At 27.6% G+C, this 20,922-nt stretch overlaps 1 protein-coding gene across 2 annotated transcripts; it reads left to right on the forward strand.

Annotated features, from left to right (window-relative positions):
- The first annotated feature begins 1,149 nt into the window (after positions 1-1,149).
- ENGase (cytosolic endo-beta-N-acetylglucosaminidase) lies at positions 1,150-20,862 on the forward strand. 2 transcript variants are annotated; one of them, XM_011054312.2, is made up of 9 exons: positions 1,150-1,282; positions 3,146-3,448; positions 3,528-3,974; positions 4,056-4,230; positions 4,337-4,555; positions 4,672-5,048; positions 5,166-5,351; positions 5,423-5,532; positions 5,801-6,518. In XM_011054312.2, the coding sequence occupies exons 2-9, from the start codon at positions 3,174-3,176 to the stop codon at positions 5,905-5,907; spliced, it is 1,896 nt and encodes a 631-aa protein (XP_011052614.1). In that variant the 5' UTR covers positions 1,150-1,282; positions 3,146-3,173; the 3' UTR covers positions 5,908-6,518. The 2 variants fall into 2 exon arrangements, with proteins under 2 accessions (XP_011052614.1, XP_011052615.1); XM_011054313.2 differs by lacking the exon at positions 5,801-6,518 and adding an exon at positions 20,536-20,862 and having other exon boundaries at positions 1,151-1,282.
- Positions 20,863-20,922: the final 60 nt, after the last annotated feature.

The following is a 20,922-nucleotide window of genomic DNA, read 5'->3' on the forward strand; positions in this document are numbered from 1 at the left end:
CATGTATCTATCTCACTTTAAGTTTCAAAAGTATATACTATTTCAGCCACAGAAAACATCAGACTTATTATTATATATTTTGAATATATATATATATATATAAAAAAGAAACTACCTTTTATTTTATGCATTCATATTAACATTTGTAAACTGGCTTGTACATCTTAAATAAAATTGATGCCTCAAATACCAGGTTCTAATTGAAAAAACAATCATAATTGAAATGGAGAAGAAAAAAATAATAGTATACTTTCAATATAATCCTAATGGTTATTCTGTAATATTGTGTATATATATATATATATATATATATATATATATATATATATATATATCATTAGATGCGTTAAACACATTAACGATAAGGAGAAGTTCCGTACAAAAAGCCTTTTAAAGAATTTCAAAATTCTGAAATTTTCGTTTTTAAATCACATATATAATTTTATCTCAAACGTTGAATTACTTCAAGATGAGCAAACGGTTGGCATGCGGCCTTGGTTTTGATAATTGTTATTGTGATGCACTGCGCGTTCTGTTGCGTTTACGAAATTGTTACTTAAATCACACATAATTTAAGCGAGTTGTTCAAGCAAACAAATTATATTGCATGCTTCGTGTATCGGGATGTTATTGCGTATGGCAAATAGTAATAGCTACTTCACAATTTCACAAAGTACTTTTTCATATGCACTTTTTTACTAAATACGAACGAGATAGATTAATTCGTATCAGTTTAGCCGACAATTAATAATTTCTTAAATATTAATCTTAAATAATACTTTTTATAAAACTATTCGTATTTCATATGAAGACTTTTGAAGTATAATTAAATAGATTTGTCATTCAGATTATATCAATCTATAATGATTAATTACGTACGTAGACCAAAAAGAATTAAATATTATGTAGATGATAAAATATTCTAATTAATTAATTATTTTTACGTAATTAACCGACATAAATTAATTAAATAAAATTTTTGTATAAAATTAATTATATTTTGCATATAAAAAAATTTTTTAATGTAATTAGAAATATTTTAGTTTTTTTTAAATAAATTAAATTAAATACTTTTTAACTGTTATTGTGTAATTAACTGATATATCGACTAAGTTCGAATATGGCTACGTAGTTCAATGTACAGACACACAATGTTCAGACACGTGTTTTGTGTATATGGTGGCGTTAGTGGACGAATTTCATATGGATAAAATACAAACAATACAAATCTCAAGTTTTTCTGTATCAATGATTTAACCTTGATTGACATATATCCTGTGATGTAAGACATATATTCTGTAATATAAGATATATTATTATACATAATAGTGATAGAATAACAAAACAACTCAAACGAACAATTAATTAAATTTTTATCACTGGAGCAAATTTTTTTATTGACTCACCATGTTGGATACGCGACTACGCATACTCTAGAATGCTTCTTATATTATTCTTATATTTTTACATTGATATGTTCCATAATAATATATATTATATATAATAGATTGTGTTGATAATATGTCATAAATATATTTATCATATAGATTTTAATATGTCACAAAATTCAAATAAAAAAATGACAAATATTAAGATTTATTTTCTTTCCATAATTTATAATAAAATACACTTTAATTTGATAATTTATATATAAAATCTTATCGATTATTGAATGATGAAACTTTGTTTTAAATCATGCCATTAATACAAAAATTACTTGGAATAATTGAAATTATTTTGATATATTTGATATATTCTATAAGTTAGATCATTTTTAATGAAAGAATTTGTTAGGTGAAAGAATTTTATTAAAAATACTATACTTTTGCATTAGAGAGAGATTGTGACTCCCAGCAAACGAGAATGGATTGAAATAAATTGAAATGGATTCACATTTTCAGAAATATTGGTTCACGAATGTTAAAATGAATGCTTTTCAATCCTGAATACATTTTTATTCATTTATAGGAATTGCATGGAGCATATCTCTATGCCTTTCAATCTAAAAATAATATTAGCTTTTTCTGTGCACAACACACACATTGTGAATACTGTTCAATTCAAAATTTTAAATAGGAAATGCATTTTTCAATCCAATTGCATCCAATTGAATCTAATTGAATCCAATTGAATCCAATTAAATCCAAAAAAAGTATTCGCTATTTATATATAAAATACGCATTCGGATAGAAAAAAATTTCAATTCATTTTAATCCATTCTCATTTGCTGGACATATATTTATATTTTTTAAATTCAAAATTAATCGCGCATTGTATGCTGTGAATCAAAAGCGTGAGATTATATATATTTTAATGTTTGTTGACTTACTGAAGATGACTCAAAAAATTGAAAAAATCAGAAAAAGTCTAATTTTATATATTAAAATAAACTTTATTTATTAATATATATATTTATTAATATATTGCATAATAAAACCGTGTTAGATTCTCGTCAGCCTTTAATTCTTTCTAATTATTACTTTTGTTTAATTTCTTAGATATATTCTAAATATCTAATAATAATTAAGTAATAAAAAAACATTACAACCAAATCTATCAGACAGAATTGAAGTGCAAAAGTCTATTTGCAAAATGTCTATACAATTTTTTAGAAGGACTACAATATGTAATATCAATATAGAATATCAGTAGAAATATAACAGGATCTGTTTTCAAAATATGATAGCAGATCGATTAAATTTATAATTGATCGAACAAAATTTATTGATGATCAAACAAAAATTTGCTATTTCCTAAAGTAATATATTTAATTTAAATAATTATGAAGTGATAGATGTTGGCAAGACATGAAAATGCTGAGCAAAATATTGCAGTATTTAATAGTAATGATGATTAATAAAGTTAATGACAATCCGCTGCAATATTTTGCTCGAATTTTCTGATAATTAATTATTAGCAACTATAACGTTTTGCTTATGCTATCATAGATTTCTTGGCTGTCATTCATCTTACATGATAACTGTCAGCAGATAATGGTATCGAATGATTAGATAATTGGATGTGTTTACCACAGAGTAGTGATACTATCAAAACCAGGAACTATTTTTTTTCTAAAATAGACTATCATACCATGTGTACTTTCCGGTGATAGCTATGCAACAGGAAGAATCATTATATGTTACAGTTTATTATCAGAAAACTGAGATGTAACCATGAAATGCAGCAACAGCATATCAGAAACCACTGAGATGGCAAGCAACGATGAAGCAAGAGAATTACTGCCTTTTAATACATTGGCAGAATTGTATGATAGTCTGGACAGTAGATTAATAGAACTACCATTGGTATATATAACAGAATCAGTGGATTATGTATACCGAGGTTCAGATATTGTTGCACAGAAAGTTCCGCTAGAAAGAGTGGATAGAGCTGAACAACCCAGAACGTTAGTCTGTCACGATATGAAAGGTGGTTATCTCGAAGACAGGTAATTTTACAAAATATCTCAATTTAAGTAAATGCATACGTGAATTATAATCATATTTGTATTTGTTTTATATTTACAGATTCCTACAAGGTTCCACCTCTTATGATTCTTATGTATTTTACCACTGGAGTATTGTCGATACGTTTGTGTATTTTAGTCACCACTTTGTAACTATCCCACCTTATGGATGGATCACTGCGGCTCATCACCACGGTGTAAAAGTTTTGGGTACTGTGATTACGGAAGGAAATAATGATACCTGGGATACAATTCTTGCGTCGGAAGAAGATGCAAGAAAATTTGCAGACGCTCTAGTAATGATTGCAAAAAGTTATCAATTTGAAGGCTGGCTTTTGAATATTGAAAATAAGATTAAGCAAGAAGATATTAATAATTTAATTTATTTCATTAAATACCTAACAGAAACTATTCACAATGAGATTGAAGATTCGGAAATTATCTGGTATGATAGTGTGACCAATAAGGGTGAATTAAATTGGCAAAATGAACTCAATAATAATAACAAGTAATATACTTTAAATCAATATTTTAGTTCTATTTCGATACAATTTTCGATACAATTTAATAATTGTTATTTCTGTTTTAGAGAATTTTTCCTGCATTGCGATGGTATATTCTTAAATTATACTTGGACAGAATCGCGATTGGGCAACAGTTGTTTACTTGCAAAGGAATTAGGTCGCGATATTAAGGATATTTATGTTGGATTAGATGTTTGGGGAAGAGGATGTCCAGGCGGAGGTGGCTTTAATTCAGCATATGTAAATAGATTTACTTTTATTACATATTAAAAATCTACCATTACTTTATATCTTTTGCGGTAAATATAAATACTCAGATAATAAGAAAATATTTTTATTTTTAAAGGCATTAAATTTAATACGGGAAAAAGGACTTTCAGTTGCTATATTCGCTCCTGGATGGACACACGAGTACTTTGGTCCAAGTACTTTTCTAATTCTAGAAGATTTATTCTGGGCTCAGTTATTCCCTTATTTATATGTGCATGTACCTATTTTTGAGAATGACACATTTAAAACTTCCTTCTGTCGAGGTGCTGGTATCTGCTATTATTATAATGGCGAGGTAAATTTGAATAATAAATCAGATTTTTTATTTAATTAATTAAAAGTGTTAAACTTTTGTGTTAAAATGTTTATGGTATCTAAAACTAATTTATATCTGCATGCACGTTTGTTTAGGAACATTTTAAACCGTACACGGTAAATGGCGAAATCACGCCCGAGAAAAAAGCATTTTACAATTTACGTATGCAGCAACTACAATTGGCAATTCCTGTGCCACATTTGCAATTTACGCGATTGACACAACGAATCCTTACTGGAAATGTTGAAGATGAAAATAATGAAAACAACGAAACTTGTGAGAAGAAAGAAAATCGAATAGAACGTATCTATGAAAATAGAAAGAACATTATACGAGTTTGTGGTAACTCAGTCAAGTTTGAAGATAAATTATCTGCTGTTGATATTAATACTTTTGAGTTTTGCGATCAATTCTCCTACAATGGTGGTGGATGCTTGAAGCTGATTACTAGAGATCATAGATTATATCACAGGTAAGAATATATCTATTGAAGAATAATAATTTATGAAAAAATATGTTGTTAATGTCAAAACATAATAATCGCCAATATTGTCAATAATTATCAACAAATAACATTATATTGTTATAGATTATTCTTAGTTCACATCGATTTGAAGCAAGACATCCAGGCGACTATCATTTATACAGAACCCGAGATTATTACTTCATTGAACGAGTCTAACAAAAATCCTATTTTAATCCTGGGTAATAACGATAATTTAAAATCGATCTTGCCCTATGATTCGATTAGAATGAACGCCAAATGGAGAAAATGGTAAGCGAATCACTGATCATAAATTAGCTTTGACGATAATTATTTTTTACAATTAATTGTTCTTTTTATAGCATCTATCTAACGAACTTGAAGACTGTGCATGAGATTGGTGTATCCTTCCTAACAGAATACGATTGTTACATAGGCGAAATCGTTTTGGAGCAAAGGAATCGTCATTTTGGTAAGTACGAAAGTTTTGTGACCGACTTTGCAGTTACATTAAGATTCTGTGTAAGAAGTAGACAGTTGCGCATTACAAACTGATTACGTCATGATAAAAGCATATCACACAGTCCTTGATTGCGTGTAGAACGACCGCTCCTAGCGATTACACCTTATACGCCTTTCCTTCTGCTCCTTCTTCTTCTCGTTTCTCTTGAATTAAGAGCTGCTTGGGTGAAAGGCACGTACAAACTGTTCCACGATAGACCAATCGTTCGATTTTATAGACGCCCAACCATTCTACATTCCATCGAGGGATCAGGTGCGAAGTTATATTGCGGCGAAAAGATTCCTCGACAATGTCATTAAGCAAAAAACAAAATTACTCGTTTAGCAAGCTCGATTAGCATTTATCGGTATTTCAATAACGAAGACACCTTCAAATCTTTGACAGCTCATATACGTATCCCAATGAGACTTCTATTACAAGGATATCTGCATTCTTTGATAGCAAAGTGCATTCCGTAGTGGCACGACGGATGCAAATTCCGTTACAGCAATTTAAAGACGCGACCGATTTATTACACCGGATATTACAAATCGTTTGCACGCTCACACGTTAAAATGAAAGGTATTTGTGCCCAAAGGTGGACATGCAACCACGTGTATTTGTTATTCACACTCTGATATATGTATTGTAATCAATATGCCACCTATTGCCGAGAAGATGAGACATACATACATTAATTGCATTGAAACTCCTCGCTGTTGTGCCATTAAGTCACCGACGCTTTCTAACTTTGCTCAATCAACAACGTGCATGCACACAATGCTCTTACTTAATTTTTTAAATCTATCGCAAAATTTTGAATCGATTTTCTCTAGCTTTAAAAATTTATGAAGCTATTATAAATATTATTCTTATAAATATATATTATATATACATAATGCATATTATAGATTTTGCGTTTTTAATTTGCGTTAATAAAGAATTTTCTATCACGCGATTTACTATTTTCATACATATTCGTCCTCTCCGAATTAAATATTACATGCATAACATGTATATTATATTTATATTTTTAAAATACATTGATTAATATACACTACTCAACAAAAACTGGGGAACCTTTTGCTCAAAATTACACAATTTTCAAATCATCGAAACTCAGTAAAAACAGCTCCGTATCTTAACAAAGATTACAATATCATGTTCCTTAAAATTATATATTCAATAGTTTGGAGCTTGATAAATTTTTTATTGTTTTCTCTACAATAAATTTTCATCGAGTTTCAATGAGAGTTTCAAGATTATTTGAAAATTGTGCAACTTAGAACATTTTGAAAGTGTTCCTCATTTTTTAATGAGTAGTATTTTAATACACCCACACATACGCGCGCGCGCGCACACACACACACTTATTCTCTCTCTCTCTCTCTCTCTCTCTCTAATGCCCAATTTCTTCACCTTTAGATAACATCATCCAAGAGATATCTTCCAGAGTACAATGAAGATATCTCCTGGATAAGATTATCTGCTTATCTGAAAGTGATGAAATTGGGCATAATGTATGCTTTTAAAAAGTATACATTTTTATATTTTAAAATATGTATGTGTTTATACTTTAATTGTTTCTGGTATACTGAATACTTTTCGCTTTTTTTCAAGCACGTATGCACGTTGATGTATACAATAGAAAGGGAGAAAAGTGTTTACTTATGCGAAAGACTGTCACAAAACACTACATCGAAGGGATCCCGATTTGCTTACAAATTTGCCTATAGTATCGTTTGCCTACATCACTTTTGCCGACAGTTCATTTGCGCACAAAAATTATTGCCTGCAGCTCGATTGTCTACATGCACTTTTGCGCAGAAATAAAAATTTGAGAAATGGAGTTACATTTGCTTACATGCATTATTGCCTACATGCATTTTTGCAAACAAATATTAATTTCAGAAACGAAGTCAATGCATCTGCCTATATGTACTATTGCCTACATATATTGCCTACAGCTCGATCATCTATTATGGCCCAATATTAGAAAAACGATGTATAGCCAATATTGAGCAAAAATTGGGTCCTCATTATTGGTCTAATATTGTTGAATCAATATTGATTTGTTGAACCAATCGAGCTGTAGGCAATACATGTAGGCAATAGTGCATGTGAAAAACACATGTAGAAAACAGAATCACAAATGTGACTTCGTTTCTGAAATTTTTATTTTTGTGCAAAAATGCAGGCAATAATTTTTATACGTAAACGAACTGTCGGCAAAAGTGATAGGCATACGATACTGTAGGCAATCGATTTGTAGGCAAAAGAGCCATCTCTATCGAGTCTATCTGAAATACAAAGGTTTAATTTATTTGGTTTCCTTCATGATTTGATTTAAAATTATATTTTTCATTATCATTTTTATTTTTAAATATGCTTAGGCAAAAAAATATAGGCAGAAAGCGATCTTGAGAAGAGAAATGTATGTACTTGACATATTTTTTCTCTTATAGTTTTTCATATTCAGCAATTTCTCTGATTATAACAATTTATACTGTATAAGACCAATTGCAGACTACTGTATTATTAATATTTTTTACTAATTTTATTTTCTAAACTTTTCATTAATCGTTGAATCATTCGTAAGCGTGACATAATTTTCTTTTATATAATAAAAAAATAACACAAATATAAATTAAATTCTTAGGCCGGAATCAGACTACGCATTAAAGATTGAAATTGAAGGATGAAAGATTAAAATTTATGATCAATCAAAGCAAAAGGAGTTAAAATTTCTTTCTCTTCATTGATCGAATTTCAATCTTCAATCTTTAATCTCAATCTTCAATGAGTAATCTAATTCTGTCCTAAGAATTTAATTTATATTTGTGTTATTTTTTTTATTAATAATATAAAGGAAAATTATGTCATACCGTACGAATGATTCAACGATTAATAAAAAATTTAGAAAATAAAATTAATAAAAAATATTTTTTAACAAATAATTAAAGATCAATATATCAATCGATAGCGTTACTCTTTTAATGATTTGCTAAAGGAAGTAGGAAGAGAGATTCGTATGAAGCAACGTCCGTTATTTTCTTCCGGCGTTAGATCTATTTCTGCGAACCGAGAGTTTCTTCCTGGATCAATAATTTATAAATGAATTATTTACTAGAGGTGAAGTGACCGTAACGTTTCCACTGATTATTCGATGTGTATCGACCGTTGTTCTACAAAAAAAGTATTATTCATGGTATATTGCGTTGCAAGCGCATTATTTCTACCGGTACCGACTTTAATCGCTAATACTTCTTTCTGGGGGTCCGCTTAATGATGCATTTTTAAACGCTTCAGGTAATTTAGCGAATTATTACGTAAAGAAAATTCACGTTTTTTAATTTATTATTCAATTACACAGATAAATTCGTTGGAGAAAAAAGTATTCTTTTTTTTTATCTTTTATAATCCATATTTGATATTATTGTTAAAACTTACTGATCCGTTAGCATAGATAAGATCGCGATTTTCTCAAATGGCTGTATAGAGAAAAAGATCAGATTATTTCTTTCTTTAGGAATGCTTAGTTGCGAACAATCCTTTATCGCTATATTTAATGATTATTGCTATATCTTCTATTGCTTTTTGAGATCTTCCTTTACTTGAATGTTTTTTTAGATTTTTTTTTTACTGTAAACCATGAAATCAATTTACAAAAAAAAAATAAGAAACCGAAGGATGAACAAAATTATACTGGCTTTCGCATATTATCGAGAAAATTATATGCGGCAACATTTGTTTCTGGGAGACACTATTACAATTTTTTGTACTTATTTTGTTATTATCCCGGAGGCGGAGAAAACTTTATCATGTCTTGTGTCTACTTTATATCTTATATATCTTAAATGTATGTTAATGCATATATTTATTTAAAAAGTATAAGAAAAATAATTTAAATCTTTTAGAAAAATACAAATATATAACGGAATAATTTAAATATTAGGTGTTGGAATTAATTCGTAGCGTTTTTTAATGAAAGAATGTTATTTATTTCACATGAGCATTAAAAAATACATTAATGAAAGTACTTCCCATCACTTGTAAAACGCTACGAATTAATTCCAACACCTAATAATTATATAATAAATACTATTATAATATTAATAATTATACTTAAAGTTATTAAATTAGATATAGACATATAAAATAGCAGAGAAAGAATTAAAAATCATAGAAGAAAAGTAACATACGTAGATTAGCTTTCATTTATTTAAAGATTGCTGATAATTTTACAAGTGGCTATGAATAATTTTGCATTTGGAAAATTGAGAAAAGCGGAGCCTATTTTAGAAAGGACGGTGATCACGCTGATAGAACAATCTTACGTGTAAAGCAAGTGGGCTTCTAGAATATGTACTGGATGACTTTGTAATATACGACCGCAGCTTGTCGTGACAAAATTGAATTGTCGATCAGTGTAAGTTGAATGTCGAAAACTTTCTCCTGTGGCATGTACCATATGCGCATATTGTACTATGTAAAATGTGCAAGTAGGCAAGGTGCGCATGAGAAATTGATTTTATAGTATTTGTCGTACTTTCTATAAGATTATACAGAGTGTTCCTTATTAAATACACTAGAATAAAAATTATCTAAGCGGCGTTCATCGGATTTTTGCATTGTTGCGTTATAACCGCGTTTCTATCTAATTAAGATAAATCGTTCAAGGGTGAGAAAGAAATTTCTTCCTAGGAATATTATTGGTCGGATAATTGACAATTGCTAGTAATCTGTTTTGACAACTGTGAGAAAAATTCTTTTGATTAATATAGTAATCTTTTTCTTTCCTAATTCCCATGTAATTACGTATACGCGATTATACTGACGTAGGGAATTGTTGTTTGAGAAAGAAGCTGATTAAGTCTTAAGCATATTCACTGTTACTTTCTGTAATATATGACTACCGTGAAAATGACTCTTGTTGAATTGATAGTAAAAGCAAGCATAATTTACGTATCAATATTACTGAAATGAGTCATGGTAATCCAACAGACAGATAATTTGATCCAAATGATTTTGACCCTAATTTTATTCAATTTTTATTCACGATTAAATAATTCTTAAATATTATTGTAATTTTTTAATTTTTAAATATTTTTTATTTATTTTCAGATCAGATTATTCTTTTTTGTAATTCAATATTAGATAATAAATTTATAATTCCATTATCGATGTTTCAAATTATCTGCATTAATACTTTTTGCGCAAAATGATGCATAAATCATATACTATAAAAAAGTTATCGAATGTTTAATATAAAAAAAAAATAATTGATTGTTTACAGTAAAAAAGTATCTGAAGAAAAGAATAATTATTTCTTACAATTTTTATAATGCTCAATCATACAGATTTGATTTTAAAAAAGTTGCAATATTTATGCTTTAATTTTGAAAATTTTCATTTGACTAAAGAATTATTACTCTTTTTTTTTAATTAAATAAAAAAGAAATTATTTTCTAAACTATGTTAATATGCTATTCGTGCGATTAGTCCTAAAAGAAATGACGATGGCGGCGCGGAACTTTCGCTACATTGATTGCGATTGCAATTTTACGTATGCGTCTAGAAGAGCCTTCTCGGACAAATGGATCGTTCCGAAGACAATTTGTGGAGAGAGAGACTCAGACAGCGGCAACGGCAATTCCAGGGCTCGGCTTCTTTTCTTTCACGTTTCTCCGATGGATGCCGTTTTAGAAAGGCGGCGGAGAAACCTCTAGAAGCGCGTACCGAGAATTCATCTCAGTGGCGTACTGTTTTATCGAGTTTACACGCTTATTTTAACACATCGAATGCCAGCGAAAAGAACAAAGCCAATAGAAAGTCAATTTTGTCTTTTATGAAGTCTTTTATAGTATTTAGATTTGAATTATTTTGATTATTATTGTTTCTAGCGTTTTCATATTTTAATATTTTATATTCTATTTAATATTTTAATATTATATTTAATATTTTAATTAAAATCAAATGTTCTTTGTAGAATATAGCATTTTGTTAAGAAAAAATTAAGAAAAGACAAATTAAAAGGCTTATTTACTTTGATTATGAAAAAATGAATTAAATGAAGGCGATATTTTGAGTGTTTAAAAATGTATTTATATATATTTCTAATTTTATATCTGAGTTAAAGAAATATTTTCAATTTCGTTATATCTTCTATATAAAAATATTCATTTTTCGCCGCAAATCTTTGTATTTTGAACATGTTTGAATATCATACATCTTTTTTGAATATGTTGTGTTGTATCTAGTGGCACGTTAACTAAATTAAATGAAAAAAAATATTTCAACTTTTGAGAAAAGATTGACATTTTTAATTTTTCTAAAACTACAGTTTTTATTTTTTATTTTTTGGAAAAATATTAAATTCTTTTTTTAATCTAAATCTCATTTTATAATATTACAGATAAAATGTATTTTTAACGTCACTATATCGTTTGCTTCTTATTTAATTCATTTCAAAAATTACATACCTTGAATAGTCAAAAATAGATAAATCTGTTTAAAATATATATATCAAAATTATATAAAGTAGAAATATTTTAATTTTTAAAACTCTATTTAAAATAAAATAAATATAAGTTAAATGGAGGCGAATCGGATTACAGAAGAATTGGATCAACGTTAATTTTGAGACAGTAGTCGATATTTGTCATTAATTTTATAATTTTTTTTGTTTTAAATAAGCTATTTTTTAAACAAAAGAGTAATAAAATTAATAATAAATATCGATTAACTATCTCAAAATTTATATTGATTCGATTTGAACTGTGATTCAATTCGCCTCGGTCTACTTTAATCATGTAAAATCGTTGTCAATTATTTATATATATGTAATGCATTCGGTTTTAATGACGTTTCTATTTGCTACTCTTGCTGATACGAAACTTTTTCAGAGAAAGCAATTGTTAACGATTAGCTTCAACGAAAAAACATATGTGAAAGCAAAGGTTGTGATATTACGTCCATTTTTATAATATAAAAATATACAAATTAATAGCATCGATGATTATGCAAATTATCATTACATCGATAAACTGTAATTAGAAAATCAGAAGGCATCGACACGGATAGCGATTTCATTAAAAGTGGCGCAAATGCCATCATTGAAATTCCAAGCTCATATAATTTAAGTTCCATTTTACACTTACATAAGTGTATTTCTCTACTGCTGTAAGAAGAATAATTACAGCAGCAAATACAGTGCGAAGAGAACATCTATTCATCAATATATTTTATAAAATAATTCACAATTTTCAATTTAACATTTAGACAATGCGATTACTTTTTAATCTATATGAATCCGAGAGATTAAAAAATTCTTTTTGCTCCAATATAATATAATTTCTTAAGATTTTTTTTCAGAGTATTTTAATTTGGAGATTCAAATTTATGGAGATTCAAATAACACAATTGAAATAGAATTCATGCAATATATGAAAAAATTCTGTTTGTAATTTTTTAGACGAATTCTTTTTCTTTAGAAAATAGATTTATTAGACACTAATTAAAAAAAAATAAAAATAGAGACATTTTAATTAATAAAATGCAATTTATATTTTAAGAGATGTTTATGTATAATTATTTAAAAAAGAACAAAATTTTTTTAGTTAAATTAAAAAATGAAGCAAATGTATTAAATCCTTTTTTTTAAGTTCTTGATTTTAGGATTGATATACTTATAATGTCAAAATTCATTTTTCATATTTTTCTCTTCCTTTTTTTTTCTTTTTTGCAAGAAGAATAGTGAAAAGTGAGAGATTCCATGCACGTTATCATAAATCTTACGTTAACGGTTTTATACGGCACTGTATACGGCAAGCTTTTGCTGTATGTAGTACATACTTGTATAAAGGTAATGGCCGGGCATGATGTGCAATGCGTGCTGCACGTAGACAGGAGCAGACATTTCAACGATGTATACCAGTAAAGGAGAATACCGTAAAGAGGCGCGCACGATTAACTTTTCAGTGTGCCGAACCGCATCCAACTACGTGGCGTTGTGCAGCTTTGCTTGTATTCGCCATGCATTGTGGATTACTTGCACACTTGTCTTATCTGGTACTCTGGCATTTAGCTTTCCAGCAGTTATGTTATATACTTTACCAAAAGATTTGAAAATATTTATTGCAATATTATCATATTTATTCCTAGGAAGTAGTGGTTAGTAGACGGAAATAATTAGGAAGAAAGTTTTATGTTATAAGAACGCTGTATTATAGTGAAAACAATATCCGCCTATTGCCTAATTTCTTCAAGACATCAAAATCACTTTTATCAAAAAACTTTCGTTTATTATGAAAACAGGAGAGTTTTAAGAAAGTTTTAAACGCTGTGTTTTTGGAACGCGGCATTCGTTTACTTTTAGTTCTGTTGTCGTTGCGTGCAGAAACATTTCGTAGCGATACACGAAAGTATGACCACCAAATGCCTCGAGGCGAAAAGATATGCTCTAGAAGGCTGCAAAAGATTTTGCCATGTGCTTAAAGCGCATAAAGAAAACTAATTAGCTATTAGATATTAGAAAAAACTAAAAAGAAAGAAAACGGATGCTTACTATTTCTCGTATAATCAATGCAAAAACACAGATTCTCCTACAACATTTATCTACAAATTTTTTTTCGATTTCTTTTCTAATTTTGATCTTTATGATGAATTATATTAGAGATTATATAATTATTAAGAGACATTTAAGATATATATTGTGAAGTGTTTTTTTTTTATTTTTTAAGCTAAAATATTTAATTCTTTCAATACCTGTCTTCTAAGAAATACAAAGAGAAATAAAAAGAGAATTTGATAATGGAAAAGTTAGAAGTTCATAGAATCATAGAGAACATGAACTGAAGAAAAAGATGTGAAAGATAAAAATTAGAAATTAAATATAATGTTATATTTAGTTAAATAATATTAGCAATATATTTGATATACTCATGCCCGTTTCTACCAAATAGATTTAACTTTAATCTCGATTCAACTTCCTCTTCATTTTTTTCTTAATATTTAGAAAAAGATGAAAAATTAGTTGAACCGAGATAAAAATTAAACTACGTGAAATGAGCTTTAGAAATTATTCACATTTGTTCAAAATATAAATTATTATCATGCGAGATGTTTTTGCTTCACATTTAATGTTTTGATTTCCATCGCATTTTAAAGCGCTTGCTTTATTTTCAATCATATGATTTATTATTTTTTTTATATTTATTGCTACATGAAAGATACCGGAATGCTTTCTTACATTAACTTAAATTTGATGGAAAAAAAAGATTTTAACTAATCTCGCTATATCTAGTAAATTACAAGGTATATACATATAAAGACAGGAGTAACTGCGCTTTAATGTGCGTTTCCGGGTTGAAAGACTATACTTAGACACTTGGTTAATGAGTGCAGTCAACCTTTCCTATTTTTTATCACCTCCGTTCTCAACATTTCTTTATTCTTAGCGCTTTTAATTATATTAATAGTATATACTTAACGTCTCCTCTTGTACTGTTTCTCCGTTATTTTACATTTGCCATACAATCACACAGTAGAATGAAAATGTTATCTCGTGGGTGTGTGTGTGTGTGTGTGTGTGTGTGTGTGTGTGTGTGTGTGTGTGTGTGTGTGTGTGTGTGTGTGTGTGTGTGTACAGTGACATTTTCAGTCTACGCATGTGCTGTTAGAATAAATAAAAGAAGACTGACGGAAAGAAGAGAAAAATTGATTTTAGTGAATGCTTGATCTTCTTTAGCTTTTCTTTTTAAAAGATCATAACTTTTAATTAAAACATTTATAAATCTTTATAATTTAAAAAAAAATTATATATTTATAATTAAAAAATTAATATTGACTTATAAAAACGAATCAAGTGCATAATAAGCATTATATAAATTGCTTTTCTGAAAATACGGGATGTTCAGCGGAATAAAACCATGCGGAAAAGAAGCAAATTGAAAATGTAAAATATAACTAAAAATTTTCCAGCAATCTATGCAACTATTATTACAGCACGCTTGATTATACTTATATGGTTAAAATAACTATAAATATTATAACTGTTTCAAAAAAAGTGGCTATAAATTATAATTATGGTAATTGCAACCATTTTTTTCTCTCAGTGCATAATTTTGTTATTGACTTAAATTATTTTAAATTATTTTATTAATTAGAACCTTATATTTTTTAATTATATGTTAATAATCGCTGTTAAGATAAGTTCAACGGTATATTTATATTATAATAACTAAATCAAATTCATATCAGATCATTATTTATAATGAAAAAAGGAAATAAAAGCTGTTAAAGCAAATGAGATGTTATGTTTATTTAGAAAAATAAAAAAAAGTAAATTTTTAAATTAAAAAATCGAACATTTCAATATAATTTATATTTCAAATTTGTTGAAACTTAAGAAATGTACAAAGATATAACTCTTTCCATTTTTTAAGTCATTAGACCCAAAAATAAAACTAAAGTTTTATTCTGCGTCTTTAATTTATTTCTGTATATATTACCAAAAGAATTTCAATTATACTATCAATAGCAACGAATGTTTTGCATAATAAAAAGAACTGGTTGCTGAATAATTTCTTTTAAAAAAATATTGATCAAGAATGCCATTAATTTCTGTTCTAAATCTGAATACGTTACAATCGCGTAACTTGCACACTTGCATACGCACGGACGTATATTAATACATTTTTCACTAACGAAAATATGCGTTCGATCTCTCGCGATCAATTTCGCAAATTCCAGCGCACCGCAGCGCGGAAAGGAAGGGGCGAAGGTAGGAAAAGCAGACAAGTAAGAGCGAGAGAAGGAAGCTGAGAACCAAAGAAATAGAGGGGAGAAAGAGAAAGAAATGGAAAGACGTAGAGGCGAGCAGATAGGAGCAGCATACCTGCAATCTACCTGTATACTTTTCGACGCATGACTCCAGTTGCTGATTGAACGCTCGTCAGATCACACTGGGATTCGCGACTTGCAATCGTTATTAAATTCGTGAAAATCGTGAAAAAAGTGATTGCTCGTAAAAATATTTAGAAGATATTTCACATTTTCGACGAGTGTGATGCGTGAATTATGTGAGTCAAAAAATTCAACGCACTGATATGTTAATTCGCGGCCGTTTCCGTGGATCGTGGATCTTTAACCGAGAAAGTACGAATGTATAACGAAGATTCTTGTGCACGTGCGCTCAACTGTATTTATGTGTTTTTTTTTCTATATTATAATCATATAATTGTAAAAGATAATTACACAATTGTACAAATTACAATTTGTGATTTACGATGAATATGAACGAGAATTGGGATCGGTGAGTTTCGTCTTTATATTATAGTTTGCATTTTATTTTCCTTTATATTTTTAAATTTTTTTTTTACTAATCAATAAAAAATTAAACGTGCGATAATTGATTTAACAATTGCAAGAATTTGTTCATATTTGTACTGTACATTTTGTACTATATATTGATGTAAAAAAAGCCATAAATACATTTAAAGAAACAATTCAATCATTAATTAATTTTCTTCGTTTTAAATTATTTTATTAATTAGAACCTTATATTTTTTAATTATATGTTAATAATTGCTGTTAAAATAAATTCGACAGTATATTTATAATAATAACTAAATAAAACTAATAAAATCAAATTCATATTAACTTATAATGAAAAAAGGAAGTTAAAATCATTAAAGCAAAGTTTTTTTATTACTTTGCATATAAAAATGATATTATAAAACATCGAAAAACGTATAATTTACAAGATATTATTTTATACCGTATATCATACATCATATTTTAAAAAAATTTAGAATATAATAATATACTAAGTCAAATTATATGTATATCTATATTCGCAATATTTTTTTTAATTACACATTGAGCAAAATGTCTAAAATCGATGTGTAAAACAACTTTAAGGTATCTTTAAGAGTTTTTTAAAAAATATCTTCAAAATATTTCACAAAGATTAGAAAGATTTCTTAAAATTGTCTTATACATCTATTTTACCTGTTTATTCGGCAATGTTTAGAAATTAATATCTCGTTAACCATTTACGAAAATTGCAAAATGGTAGAGGATTTTTCTCAGCTTTTTATTAGGAATAGCACTGTATGATTAATGGGCGTTATTTCAAAAACATTCTATATATTTAGATCAAAACAAATATACATAGAATATTTTAATAAAATTCACTTTTTAATGATCTCATTTTTATATTTTTACTGATAAATTAAAAACAATGTATATATTTTTATTCTAAAAAAATGAAAATAATCTCTAAATCTCAGATGTGATTCTATCTAGAACAAAATATGCTGTTCATCAAGATTCTTTTCGAAACTAAGCAACTTTCATTTGATAAAACAATTTTTTCAAGAGATCTACTATTTTCCAATTGTTTAGGTATAATTTTAAATGGGACACTGCGCGTAATAAATGGAACTCTTGGCAAGATATCGGTATAAATCTCTGTTTGAATTGCAAAAAGAAGTAAACGCTCTTTCTGGTCTTATAGAAAGCGGAAAACAGAACTGAAAAGCATTGCGAAGTGTAAAGATTCCGCGGAGCGCTGGCCAGAGCGCTCCGGTGAATGTAATAATGATCTCCGTCAAGCCCTCGAAACACACACACACACACACACACACACACACACACACACACACACAAACACACATACATACGCTCCGAGAAATGCCTTGCAGCTTTAAGAACAGTCCGTTACGTATGTTTATTCACGAGTACCAGAAGTGAAAGATTTGAGGCTAGAACGATCACTATATATTTTAGACATAATCAACGTTTGCGATTATATATATAATTTCTTAATTTATCGATGTTTTCAGTTTATGAAAATAAATATATATTGAAACCCGTAATTAGAATATACGCGTGTATAGCTCACAGTTAAAATTTTTTAAATATTTTTTATATACTTTATTTGTACAATAAATGAATTTTGAAAAATTTATGTGTATATACCGTGATATAATATACTTATATATTTTACTATCTAAATTTAATGATTTCATCAATTAACAAAATACGTAATGTGTAGTAAGCGAGAATCGTTCTGTTTCTCTAATTTCAAATTTAAAGTTTCTATTTACCGGATTTTGTAAATGAATTTAAAGCTCTGAAAGTTATAATATTTCACAAATGGATCTAATCGTGGCATCATAAAATTAGAAATCTTAATTTAACGCAACGATTTAGAAATCCTAATTGAACGCAACGATTTGTAAATCCTAATTTAACGCAACAATTTTTGTACGATTATAATAATTTTTGTGAGATTGCAAATTAGTCTATTCATACCGATCGATGTCTTTCTCCATATGTATAAGCGAATCTCGTAAATTTCAAATAATGATCTGTCACATATCACTTATTATCTCGCCGAACAGAAAGATGTTTAAGATGGTTGAATCATCATGAATAAATATCATAACATTTTTAATAAATATATACACGTATATAAAAATAAAAAATAAAATTTACAATAAAATTATTTTAATATTTAAAAAAATATATATTAGATGTTGGAATTAATTCGTAGCGTTTTTAATGAAAGAATGTTATTTATTTCACATGAGCATTAAAAAATACATTAATGAAAGTACTTCCCATCACTTGTAAAACGCTACGAATTAATTCCAACATCTAATATATGTATAATTTATTATATAGGTGTATATATGATGATAACTGTAATATATAGTAATTTAATTTAATTTATTAATTACTTGAATTAAAGACAATCTAATTTTTATCATCAATGATGATTGCATACATTTTTTCATTCAAAAAATAAATTAACTAAAACGAAATAAATTAATTTAAATGTGAATAACATTAATAATAACTGACCCGTTTATCGGACATCTGCGCCTTGTAGATCCGTATTGACCTAGACTTTATTCGATATAAATTAATTAAATTTGTATATAATTAAAACTGAGATAATTAAAACAGAAATTGAAAGAGATAATGCTCATATATATAATTTAACATAAAACCGACTCTCATTATTATGCGTATTATTTAAAATTCAAATTCATTATGTATATTTATATTTGAAAGATTATTAGATATATTCTCATGTTATTTATTTTTTCCTTTCATTTGTTTTTTATTACATAAATTTTTATGCATAAATTGCACATATGTGTGCATGTATATAGATTGTTACATTTTAAAAATTACACTAAAATAATTTTGAAAAATGAGTTTTACGAGAAAACTTCAGCAAAAGTTTCACAGTTTTAGAAATGATAAAATAAGAAATTTCAAGTGGTCAAATTAAGTAAAGCAAGTTATGTTTTATATATATATAATATACAGGATGTTTGATAAATAATAATAAAACGCATAGGGATAGAGCGGACTAAACTGTCGAAAAATCCTTTACCATTTTACAATTTTTATAATAGTTAACAAGATATTAATTACTAAAAATCGCCGAATATTGGTTTTCAATCATTTTTTACTCAAATACTATCAACTTTATAGAAAAATAGCAAGTGACAAAAATTATTTATTTTCTTTTCATAAAGCTCTGAAAATTTTGCAGAATTTTTTAGTACAGCATTTTCTCATGTTTATAAAAATAGTTGCCAATATAAGAAAATGCAGTACTAAAAAGTACTGCATAAAAAATTCTGAAAAAATTCTTCGAACTTTATGAGAAGAAAATAAATAATTTTTGTTTCTTGCTGTTACTTTTTCTGTTACTTGATAGAACTCTATATTTGATGATGTTTAGTAATTGATATCATGTTAATTATTGCGAAAATTGCAAAATGGTAGAGAACTTTTCGACTCAGCTCTAATCCGCTCTATCCCTATGCAAGAGATTTATCATTATTTATCAAACATCCTGTATATCATAAAACGATATGACATTTCTTTGTGACATTTGTCTTATTGTTTATTTCATTAAATGTTATAGAATTTTTGTTTTATTTTCAGATAATTCCGATCCTGAGTACGTTGCCAGTCTTATCAGCGATTACAACGTTCAATTTACTTCGAGTTCGGTGTAGTTGTAATATTAATCTAACAATTATCAATTTATATAATGCATACAAATGAATAATAATGCAATCCGAATGATACAAAATATTTTACTACTAATTTTACATAATTTTCAAAAATATTTAAGATAGGAAACAGATTTATCAACGATAATCTATATCTACAATAATTGAATTTTCTTTTTATTTTTATCTGTAAATATACCACCACACATGCTAAGATATATAAAGTTGAATAAATTTAAGAGAATATATGACCAAATTGTGATTATAAAGATCCTATGATAATAATTCTTAATTGAATTAAAGCATTCCATAAAAA

Source organism: Acromyrmex echinatior, chromosome 15 (assembly GCF_024713525.1).
Source record: "Acromyrmex echinatior isolate Ae372 chromosome 15, ASM2471352v2, whole genome shotgun sequence".
NCBI lineage: Eukaryota > Metazoa > Arthropoda > Insecta > Hymenoptera > Formicidae > Acromyrmex > Acromyrmex echinatior.